Source organism: Gasterosteus aculeatus, chromosome 17 (assembly GCF_964276395.1).
Source record: "Gasterosteus aculeatus chromosome 17, fGasAcu3.hap1.1, whole genome shotgun sequence".
NCBI classification, from domain to species: domain Eukaryota; kingdom Metazoa; phylum Chordata; class Actinopteri; order Perciformes; family Gasterosteidae; genus Gasterosteus; species Gasterosteus aculeatus.
The window spans coordinates 16,757,439-16,768,270 of NC_135705.1; the positions used below are offsets into that span (position 1 = coordinate 16,757,439).

The 10,832-nt window shown below is 43.0% G+C and overlaps 2 protein-coding genes across 2 annotated transcripts; both read left to right on the forward strand.

Moving 5' to 3' along the window:
• Positions 1–2,854: 2,854 nt before the first annotated feature.
• On the forward strand, positions 2,855–7,944 carry LOC120834788 (protein transport protein Sec61 subunit alpha). Its single transcript, XM_040203062.2, has 12 exons — positions 2,855–3,208; positions 4,013–4,080; positions 4,174–4,239; positions 4,340–4,418; positions 4,618–4,749; positions 4,923–5,032; positions 5,497–5,650; positions 5,758–5,918; positions 6,034–6,231; positions 6,414–6,605; positions 6,694–6,770; positions 6,886–7,944. Exons 1-12 carry the CDS (start codon positions 3,202–3,204, stop codon positions 7,070–7,072), a joined length of 1,431 nt encoding a protein of 476 aa, XP_040058996.1. The 5' UTR covers positions 2,855–3,201; the 3' UTR covers positions 7,073–7,944.
• Positions 7,945–8,497: 553 nt separating this feature from the next.
• chchd4a (coiled-coil-helix-coiled-coil-helix domain containing 4a) lies at positions 8,498–10,760 on the forward strand. The gene is made up of 3 exons (XM_040203064.2): positions 8,498–8,980; positions 9,347–9,445; positions 9,717–10,760. The coding sequence occupies exons 1-3, from the start codon at positions 8,959–8,961 to the stop codon at positions 10,061–10,063; spliced, it is 468 nt and encodes a 155-aa protein (XP_040058998.1). The 5' UTR covers positions 8,498–8,958; the 3' UTR covers positions 10,064–10,760.
• The last annotated feature ends 72 nt before the right edge of the window (positions 10,761–10,832 follow it).

The following is a 10,832-nucleotide window of genomic DNA, read 5'->3' on the forward strand; positions in this document are numbered from 1 at the left end:
GATTACCTTATATTCTGTTTGTTCATGCATGTATGTATGTACAAAATACATTAGGGGTTCATCCAATAGTTAAACTTGTTCAGCCTGGACCAACGAGGTTTAAATAACCAGTCAGTAGCTATGATGCTAGTGCGGCTATAAACTCATTTTTAATGGAGCTGGCCAAAGAAAGAAATGGTATAAATATGTTAGTTTTTTGAACTTCCATTGAAAATGTTGAGAGTGAACTTTTAAGAGGAATTTTTAAGTAAGTTTTTCAGTATACTGTATAAAAGTATTTGACCTCAATTTGCTCGGGCGCTAGTAAATAAACAAAGGGGAATTATATTTATCAGATACAAAACATTGTATGACCTATAACTCATCGTTCTTGAACTTGTTTACTTTATCTTACAGAGATAAAGTCATAACATTATAAGTCCAGCACCCAATAGCTCAACAGATGAAGAATTCTTTTGTTTAGACTACGAGACCTTCATTCCCTCCAGGAATCATTATCCGTACAGAATACAATCATGACCCCATTGCAATGTATATCATTCGATTCATAACCTCTCTCACCCCATCCTGCTCTCACACGCACCATCACGTTGATGCCAGCAGAACCCACGTCTGTTTTAACCACTGAATAGAGTGAAACTGACTCCTTTGTAAGAACATGACAGCATAGTCCAGGGACAGACGCAGAGAAAGGCTGACAAATGGACGGCAAAAAACAAGAGAGGAAAAAGGCAAAGTGAAGCCAAGATGTGACTGTTACATAACGGCGGCGTGACGCTGTCCGCCAGGCGTCGAGTCTCGACCTTGCCTGAGGCCCCTGTCGTACTCAGGGCGCGCGGGGCCACTCTGTCAAACTAATTTACACTGACGCTAATGAACAATCACAGGCACAGATTTACTAAACACGTCTTTATTCAAGCTCACCCAAGAAGGTCAAATGAAGGAAGACTTTCTGCCCTCTGGAATCGCTCCATGGCTCCCTCTAAACTGTTCAACTGCCGGGCCTCGATTGGTTAGAATTTATAGCTTTTTAGTTTCTGGTTTGAAAAAAGGAAATAATACAGAAAACACTGTGAAATCACAAGTGTCTGTCTCTTCCAAATGAACCAGGGATTATATTTTGTACCCTGAGATTCTCCCTTCACAGTGATATACCTTTCCCCTACTTATGGACACCTCAATAGTTGAAATAAATGCTCATTCCCAGCCAGGATCCCCTGAAAATATCTGATTCAGCTGCAACATGTGCAAACGGACCAAACAGCCGCGAACCGACATCTCTTTGTACGTTCTTCTCCAAATATCAGCTTCCCACAGCTCAGGCAGACTGCATGTTAGTGTCAATGGAACCTATGGGGTCGTTTGGAGTTCGCTAAACCGGAAAACTTCATTTTATTTGAAGGATTTAATACTGATTCTTCATTCACTCCGGGAGGCTTTTGTCTTTACTGCATCCTGACACGAGGCACATCATACCTTCTCACTCCTTGTGGGCCTCATAGAGACGCATGAAGGTAAATTATGATGCCGAGTCTACGACCGTGCGCCGAGGTTTTAATGTCTCATGCAATCACTGAAACATTGGTGGGTTTACATAATGTGCTCCACCGATACACACAGGAACAGCTTTGGCCTTTACGCGTTAGGGGGAAAATGAAGGGAAAAAATGTAATCAGTATTCATGTTTTATTGCCATTCATTTTTCTTCTGTACAAAAACATAATCGAAAATGTTGTGCAGCGACAGACTATTTGTATTACTTGTCGCCGAGGCTCTAATTGTCGATGGTGTATTAGGCTAGATTAAACAATCATGTCTGGGTGGCTTTAAAGCATGAATGTGATTCATTCCAAAATAGATTCACATGGAATAATAATAACTTCTATTTAACATATCAAAGCAGAAGTTTACTGTGTTTTTTATGACTGACAGGGAGAAGTGTACAGTAGATCATCAAGAGACCATTCAAAACTCCGTGGAAAGCCTGACAGGAGGCGCGTTTGTGTGGTATTTGTTTGTCCTCGGCGGTTAGCTCACTTTGTGATCATTATATAACCACATGAACAAATATCTCTTTGTCTGAGGGCAGGTGTGCAGGTTCCCAACCATCCTCCACCATGTGTGTGTGTGTGTGCTTTATTTCTATGATTCCTGTTTGGGTTAATTTAGGGCTATGTAGAAAATTTAGACTGATCAGACGTACAGATGTCTGTCGGTCTATTAGGGCATTATTATGGGTCAGTGGTTAAATGTAGCACAAGCACTGATCACCGCCATTAAATTGAACAACCACTGACCGAGAGCTTCACAACTACAACAAAGGGAAGGAATCGTCTAATTAAAATAGCCTGTGAAAAACCAGCCTGTTTTTATACATCATTTAAATCAAATTGGTTTTGCTTCGCATCTAACATAAAACACACCGAACCTTCACCAAAGGAGCAACACTGCGCCCTGGTGGTGAGAGTGTCTCAGGACAAGTGATAGCTTTAAAAAAAAGAAATATTTAAATTTGTACCTCTTTTCAGATGGAAGACAGGTGAACAGTGTGGGCTAGGGTGGGATATCCTTTTATCTTAAAACGTAGCACTGAACTGCTAAGACTTATAGAGTAAATATATTTTGATTAAATGTTTTGGGATACGTTTTACAATGTTTCTTAGATGAATTCTATGCCAAAACGTGCCTATCCTGCAGACACTAGGTAATATTATCATTATTTAGATAGATAGATACTTTTTCTATTTGTATTATTATGAATACCATTATTATTGTGGTGTATGGTATGCATATATCATCACAGTATAAGGCTATTTGCATTTTATCTCTTCACCTATGGCCTTTACGGTGGAGCGTGTCAGCGCAGTGCGTCTGGAGCACAGCGCCCCCTGGAGGATAGGAGACTCCGCACCGCGGCTTAAATTAAACATTTGAGTCATTTAAAGCTTGCGTTTCCCGAGTTGACTGCATTTGCGCAACACTCTAACCAACCCGGTTCCGTAGATCGATACGTGTGTGCAGGCTGGTCACGTGTGACGTGTCCGCGCGTGTCTCCGAGGAGTGACGTGTGTTAGCGGCTGGTCTGGTGACGTGTCTCTACGGCTCTCTCTTTTCTTGCGGTGGGGCTGGATGGAGCCACACTGACTCCACTGAGCGCTCAACCGGGACCAGTAACGCGGCAGGAGTCGGTCTAAGGACACCATGGGGAGTACGTGACATCCTTCGCTTGTGTACAGGTGTCGAGAGGCGGGGGTCTAAAAATACCCAATGTCCTTCTTTACTCTTGAATTATAACGGATATAATGCGCTCGTCGGCTAAGCTAATTAGCTAACCTTAAAGCTAACGTTAACACCTGGACGTCAGCTAGCGGATAACTGGAGATAACGTGAAGCTTTTATTCTCGGTGGGATGAAGTAACGTTTGATTTAATGTCAGAGCTTTGTTGGAGCAGCACGTCTTCCTCAAACAGGCGCACAGGCTTCCTGTTTTAAAGGGATTTCCTCACTCGTTTTGTGATTTAATGCTAATTAGTTAGCATGACGCTAGTTGTATCGGTTGTTCCACCTGGATAATTTAATGAAAAGGCAGGTTGTTTGGATTCCTCATTATTATTGTGTGCACATGGTTATAGAGTCGACAAATATCCCGCACCAATGAAGCAATTCCGTAGAATAATTACGTTAAATCGCTTGGTGTCAACGTCGATTTGATTGATTGACACAGTTGATCGGCACCAAGACGAAGCATTCAGCAAAAGGTTGAAACAATGATTAAACTCTGGAAACTAGAGACCCCAAACGTGTTCAAGTCTATTCGTCTGTATATCCAGATAGAACTTCCAAAATGCAGCGTGTTGCGGCATTGGCCAGCTGACTGCTGGCATCTGTTTACTGTGTCATTAGTGATGACGCAGCATCCGTTCTAACCTGCAGAAGTCCAGTAGTTTATGATTTCACTAACGTATGATGCAATGTTGCTGATGTCTTACAACCTGCTACTCTCTTTTTGCAGTCAAGTTTTTGGAGGTCATCAAGCCTTTCTGTGCGGTCTTGCCAGAAATTCAGAAACCAGAAAGAAAGGTATGTGAAGCTAGATAATTACTTTGCGTTGGGTCTGTACTATGCATATATGAATGAGACTGACGTGTGCTAATTTATTTTATATCTTTGCAGATTCAATTTAGAGAAAAAGTACTATGGACCGCCATCACGCTATTCATCTTTCTGGTGTGCTGCCAGGTTAGTATCTGCTGATAAATCACTGACAACTAACCTACTGGTTCGGTTAGTGGTGATGGTGGTTTATAACACTGTTTTACATGTTTTTCTCTTTATTTAGATTCCTCTTTTTGGCATCATGTCTTCAGATTCAGCAGATCCTTTCTACTGGATGAGAGTAATCCTGGCGTCCAACAGAGGTGCTTAATGTTTATGTTTAACATAATGTGAAAACATCACAGAGTTCACTTCCTGTGCAGCTCCAGCAAATTGAACTTCTCAGTCATGACAATGTCATAAGTCAAAGGTCAACAGATCTTAAGCATATTTTTTTCTGGTGTTGCTGCCCTGGTTGTGCTGACTGAGGATTACAACGTCACTAATGCTGTTCCCCTCCAGGTACTCTGATGGAGCTGGGTATCTCACCCATTGTCACCTCGGGCCTTATCATGCAGCTGCTGGCTGGAGCCAAGATCATTGAGGTGGGAGACACTCCTAAGGACAGAGCCCTTTTCAATGGAGCTCAGAAATGTGAGTCTGCTGCTCACTACATTTGCTGTTTTTAAACCTTGCCACGTGCCTTTTGAAACTGACAATTTTTAGTTTGCTTTGAAGACACCACACAATATTTTAGGAACGTCAGTAATGGCTGTACGCGTAAGATTGTCAATAGCAAACACTTCTTTTTCCTTGTCTTTTTGCAGTGTTTGGAATGATCATCACCATTGGACAGGCCATTGTATACGTTATGACTGGCATGTATGGAGACCCTTCAGAGATGGGTGCTGGTATATGCTTGCTCATCATCATTCAGGTTAATACAAACTCCTTGCTGCAGTCCTGCCATAAGTTTGTAACTTTAAACACACAGAGACATTTCCAAACTGAAATTATGTTCTACCTTAATTATGCAAAGACTGAACTTATCTGCTAAGATAATATAAAAAACAGTAAAATTCACATCCTCTATAGCAATGTGTCAATCAACCTGATTTAGTTGTCATACATAAAATCAACTATTGCCTGAGGCACCGAGGGATTGAAAATAAAACATGTTAGCTCTTGTGTAGTACATATTTTGCTTCACATTATTTTCAAATTGATTTTCACATATCTTACTATTTGAAAATAAAATGGTAAACGTCTCCCAACGTGGGAGGCAGAAATTTCAAAATGCAAACCCTGCCTAGTTGATTTTGACTTTCCTAAGGTTTCGTTGTACAAAGCTTGCTGTCTGCCTGAATCTGCTCAATACAAACCTCTTGCCTGTTTCTTCAGCTTTTTGTTGCAGGTCTGATTGTCCTGCTGCTGGATGAGCTGCTTCAGAAGGGCTACGGTCTGGGCTCTGGTATCTCTCTCTTTATTGCAACCAACATCTGTGAGACAATCGTCTGGAAGGCCTTCAGCCCCACCACTGTCAACACAGGCAGAGGTATGGATACTTGGAACGAGCACATCTTATCGCTGAGTCACCATAAATTAGATACATCTTCATCCGTGTTAAGACGGCTAACCCTTTGGCTTGTGTTTTCTATGCAGGTACTGAGTTTGAGGGAGCCATCATTGCTCTATTTCATCTTCTGGCCACCCGCACAGACAAGGTGCGCGCCCTGAGAGAGGCCTTCTACCGACAAAACCTACCAAACCTCATGAACCTCATCGCCACCGTCTTTGTTTTTGCAGTGGTCATATACTTCCAGGTGAGCAGGCCAAATAAGTACAGTCCTTACCTGCTGTTATTTCACTAAAAGAATCTGGACAACATGTTTTGAAGCAGATACCAGCATACTGATATATGCTTGGTTACCTTAACAGGGTTTCAGGGTGGACCTGCCCATAAAGTCAGCACGCTATCGCGGTCAATACAACACCTACCCCATCAAACTATTCTACACCTCCAACATTCCCATCATCCTGCAGTCCGCCCTGGTCTCCAATCTCTACGTCATTTCCCAGATGCTCTCAACGCGCTTCAGCGGCAACTTTCTCGTCAACCTCCTGGGAACCTGGTCTGTAAGTATACAATGGGTTCTTGGCCTCCTGCACATCTCGTCTCAGTCTTTTGTGACATCTTTTTAAACCATTACTTTGTCAGTTTACTTTTGTCTTGTTTTTTTCATAAAGAGTGTAGTCAGTGTGGTCTATTTAACTCACAAATTGTCAGTGTCTTACCATCAGAACCTTGTTTTGTTCAGGATGCCACGAGTGGTGGACCAGCCCGGGCCTACCCAGTGGCCGGTCTCTGCTACTACCTTTCTCCTCCAGAGTCGTTTGGCTCTGTCCTGGACGACCCGGTTCACGCTGCTATCTACATTGTCTTCATGCTCGGCTCCTGTGCCTTCTTCTCCAAAACCTGGATCGAGGTCTCAGGATCTTCTGCCAAAGATGTAAGTCTGTTTGTAAAAGCATTTGCGCCTTGCTTTTGTGTTCGTCCCTCGTGAAATGAGCCTGCTCATATCACTTTGTGTGTCTCAGGTGGCGAAGCAGCTGAAGGAGCAGCAGATGGTAATGAGGGGACACAGAGAAACCTCTATGGTGCATGAGCTTAACAGGTACAACGCAACCGAGTCTCAGGTTTCATGTTTGTTACTTGTAGCATATTCAAGCGGCACATATGAGATGTCCTCCTGAAATGCTACACATTTGTAATGGCTTCACTCTTCACAGGTACATCCCCACAGCTGCTGCCTTTGGCGGCCTGTGCATAGGAGGGCTGTCTGTCATGGCTGACTTCCTGGGTGCCATTGGTTCGGGTACAGGAATCCTCTTGGCTGTGACCATCATCTACCAGTACTTTGAAATCTTTGTGAAGGAGCAGAGCGAAGTGGGCAGCATGGGAGCACTGCTTTTCTAGAGAAATACCAACCTACTATCACACATAAGAAACAAAGCATCAATCCCCACATCAAGTTTTTTTTTATTTTGCTACTTTCTTCTTCTTTTTTGCAAATTGCACAATTGGTGCATTTTGTTACTGGGATAGGCAATCTGTGTTTTCTCCTTTTGTTTACCTCTGCCATGTCAGTGCTGAGAGAACCATTTTGCTTACTCCCACCGTTGAGCACAGCGTTGTGCGTCTCCAGTCCTTCTACTCCAATAGCTATTGCCCATCTATCTGCAGGCTGCCTCTGTACCCACTGACTGTCTTATCCGCTGAAGAATGCTTATAAGCACACACGTGTGAGACGTGTTCGTTGCAGCATGTTCGAGGAACACTAAGACAGCGACACAAGTTGGTGCTCATTTGAAGCTGAAAGAACTTCATGGACCTTTTGGGGAAGATTAAATCAAACCATGACATGTTCATCACAAGTAGCAATCATGCTTGAGGTGTCTGGGGCCCCATTGAAGGATGTGAGAAGTATAAATATAATATGCTCATCCTCCTAATAAGGGTGCTTGTAATCTCAGACAAGCTGTCTGTGGTTTTTTATTTACCTTTTTGTTTTGATATTTTAAATGACGGACTATGTTTATATTCACTCTGGTCTTCTGGAGGGCACAGTGTGTCCTCCGTCCTCTGGGTCATCAAAGGAAAGTGGTCGTCAGTGTCGTCATGCTCTTTTCTTCCCAGAATGAATCCCCGCACAATGCTGCCGAGATGGTCGGGATGAGGTGGGGTTTGATATGGATGAAAAGGGGTTTTATTTTTGTTTTTACTTTGTAACAAACATAATTGTGTTATTAAAAAAAAAAAAATGGATTTTTTTCCGAACATATTTAAAATTTGTGTTTTGGTTCCTAGTGTCTTGTGCTTTGTCCTTGCATGTTCTGAGAGCACTAGAAGATACCGTTTGTTTGTCTAAATAATGTGTAGCAATGATTTGGGTCGACACACATCTTTGTTAGTTAAAGCTGAATTTGACACCAAAGGGAAGTAAAAACCAACTTAGATCAACAGACTACTTACTTTGGCTGTTGTGCCATTAACCTCTGTATGACACGTGTTTATCATCTCCCATGAGTTGGGATTCAATAGCCTGGTTGTAGTTTAATACAGTTGCTTTAACTATAAATCACCTGATTTCCACTAGAGGTCATCGTAAAAGAGGCATTAGATCAACTTTTTTCACATAGTGAAGAGTAAAATATGCTCTAACCAGATGCTTTTACATTATAATTCTTACATCACAATCAATGTTTATATCAAATGTTGATAGATATCCTAAGAGGTTCATTCAGCTTTATTTATGTTTGGCATTTGGACTCAAATGTAGCATTTGCTAGATCTTTACATGGATGTTTGTAGCCCATCGGACTGGGATTTGGGACTCATCACATTCAGTTTGCCGAACGCAGCTGGCAGATATGAATCATCTGAACAGGAAAGACAAAAGAAACATTTCCCCTGATTGCTTCGCACTAGAGCGATGTATAGGTTTTCAGGTTAACTGTCACTCATGACTCACAGGTTATTATGACTAACAAAACCAAATAAGCAACTCAGTAGGTACAAATTGTAATATGACATTGATCAACTTATTTGTCAGTTCAGTTTATTTAAGAAAGAAAGGAGTAGGTAGTATTGTATGAATTGAATAGAAAACATTTTTGGGGGTTACTGTTCATGTAAGGAGCTTGTGACGTCATTACCGTGCGCCCACATGTGACCGGAGCGGTCAGATGTCTAAAGGGCTGTCGGACGCCGGTAGCTTGTCAAATGATATCCTTGCAGAGTGATTCCTCTCACACTGGTCTTCTTTTATCACGAAGGGCGACGGACCAACAACACCGGAAGGAATGTCGTACTGCAAGCAGGAGGGTAATGTCAGTTTTATTTCCTTAATTTCTACTTCACGGCATCCAATGTCATCGAGCGACAAACCATGCTAGGCTAACGTATAGTCGGCTAGCTCCGTGGCTAGCGACGAGGAAAGCAGCACAGGTGTGTTTATTAAACTATTTTGCATTGTGATGGCATTAAAAGACTCGTGGCCGAACTCATTTAGCTAACAGTTTGTCCAAAAATGTGAGCAACTGTTAGCTCTGGTGCTGACCGTACCGTCATAGCAAGTTCACTGAGCGCCCTCAGGGGTCACTGTCAACCGCGGGGTCCAGCTGTGCTCCCCGGCAGCAGGTGTTCGACGAGGTTCTCTAATCCAGGGCGATGTGTTTCTGTCAATTAAAGGTAAAGATCGCATCATCTTTGTGACCAAGGAGGACCACGAAGCTCCCAGCAACGCTGAGCTCATCGCAGACGACCCCAATGATCCGTATGAGGAGCACGGTTAGTTCTTAAGGCAGCGTTTACCCGTTACGTCGACGGCTTTGGGGTTGGGGGGGGGGGACACGAACTCCACCGTGCGTGGAGAACTGTAAACTCGCAAGGAAGCAGAGACAGAAATAACATGCTTGCATGCATCTTTAGTTTATTTCATAAAAGAACACGCTGTGTATGGACCTGTTCTGAAGGAAGGGTAACATCACGGAAGGGGAAACACTGAGTTGTCCAAACATTCCATAACTCATGAAGGTTTTCTGACGTCCCGTTTCTTCAGGTCTGATCCTGCCAAATGGAGACGTCAACTGGAACTGTCCTTGTCTGGGCGGCATGGCCAGCGGGCCGTGTGGCTCTCAGTTCAAAGAGGCCTTTTCCTGCTTCCACTACAGCAAGGAAGAGGTGAAGGGCTCCGAGTGCATCGACCACTTCCGCGACATGCAAGAGTGCATGCAGAGGTACCCAGAGCTCTATCCTCAGGATGACGAGACGGATAGCTCCTCCCAAGAAGCAGAGTCCCGCTCCGCCCTGCCGACCGAAAAAGACTCGACCGCGGCCACCTCAACAGCCGAGGCCGCTGTCTCAGCTGACGGCACGTCGCCTACAGACGAGCAGACTGCCAGCTAGGCTGAGGTCCATCGGTTATCGTCCAGGCGTCTGTTTGCAAGCACTGCCCAGCATAACTGACCCCATGTTACAGGCCGTCGGAGAAGGACTTTGTGAACGCAGAGGAACATAGCATATGTACAAGAGTTTAGGCTGCTTTTTTTCCTGAGCTATCAGAAATCATTGAATAATATGATTTAATGACTGCTGACCAAGCTGTTTGCTGCAGGGACATCAGTTGAATGACTCACTTTATATGCAATTGAAGTTGAATTTATGGCTTTTTAATCAGAATAGCTTTGTTTGTTGGCGTTCACTATATGTGTTGTTTGACTGAGATCTCGACAGTAATAGCTGGATTTGTTTTATTTGAGCAATGTTCAGCTTTTCCTAAGAAATCACCTCGACCTCTTACTATGATTTAACAGATAATCCATTTACTTTCCATCATTCGAGACCAAAAAGCAGGTAATTGGTCAGACATTTTTATCTTTCTTGACATCTTGTAGAACCATCTTATGAACATATTGACGGAGAGTTCGTTATCTGGTCTCGACCAAAGCGTCTTTTGGCAAATTCAACTGTCACTGCGTTAATGTTTTAATTCTGTCTCCATTTGGATGCTGTGGTCACTATTCACTGACATTCAGGCCTTAAAAGAATTGATGGATATTTCTCAGACATGTCCAGATTAAAATTGTGATCAAACCATTTAAAATTACTTTCTCCCTTTTTGTTCTAAAGTGAATATTTTCAGTAATTTTCTCCTTCACACAACGCGAGTTGGAAT

Bases quoted from the DNA above. Each gene is read 5' to 3' on its own strand.
- LOC120834788 (XM_040203062.2), top strand. The intron at 6,606-6,693 runs GTAAGTCTGTTT...TGTGTGTCTCAG, and splicing joins CAGGATCTTCTGCCAAAGAT to GTGGCGAAGCAGCTGAAGGA. The intron at 6,771-6,885 runs GTACAACGCAAC...CACTCTTCACAG, and splicing joins ATGGTGCATGAGCTTAACAG to GTACATCCCCACAGCTGCTG.
- chchd4a (XM_040203064.2), top strand. From the start codon at position 8,959: ATGTCGTACTGCAAGCAGGAGG. The intron at 8,981-9,346 runs GTAATGTCAGTT...TGTCAATTAAAG, and splicing joins GTCGTACTGCAAGCAGGAGG to GTAAAGATCGCATCATCTTT. The intron at 9,446-9,716 runs GTTAGTTCTTAA...CCGTTTCTTCAG, and splicing joins TGATCCGTATGAGGAGCACG to GTCTGATCCTGCCAAATGGA.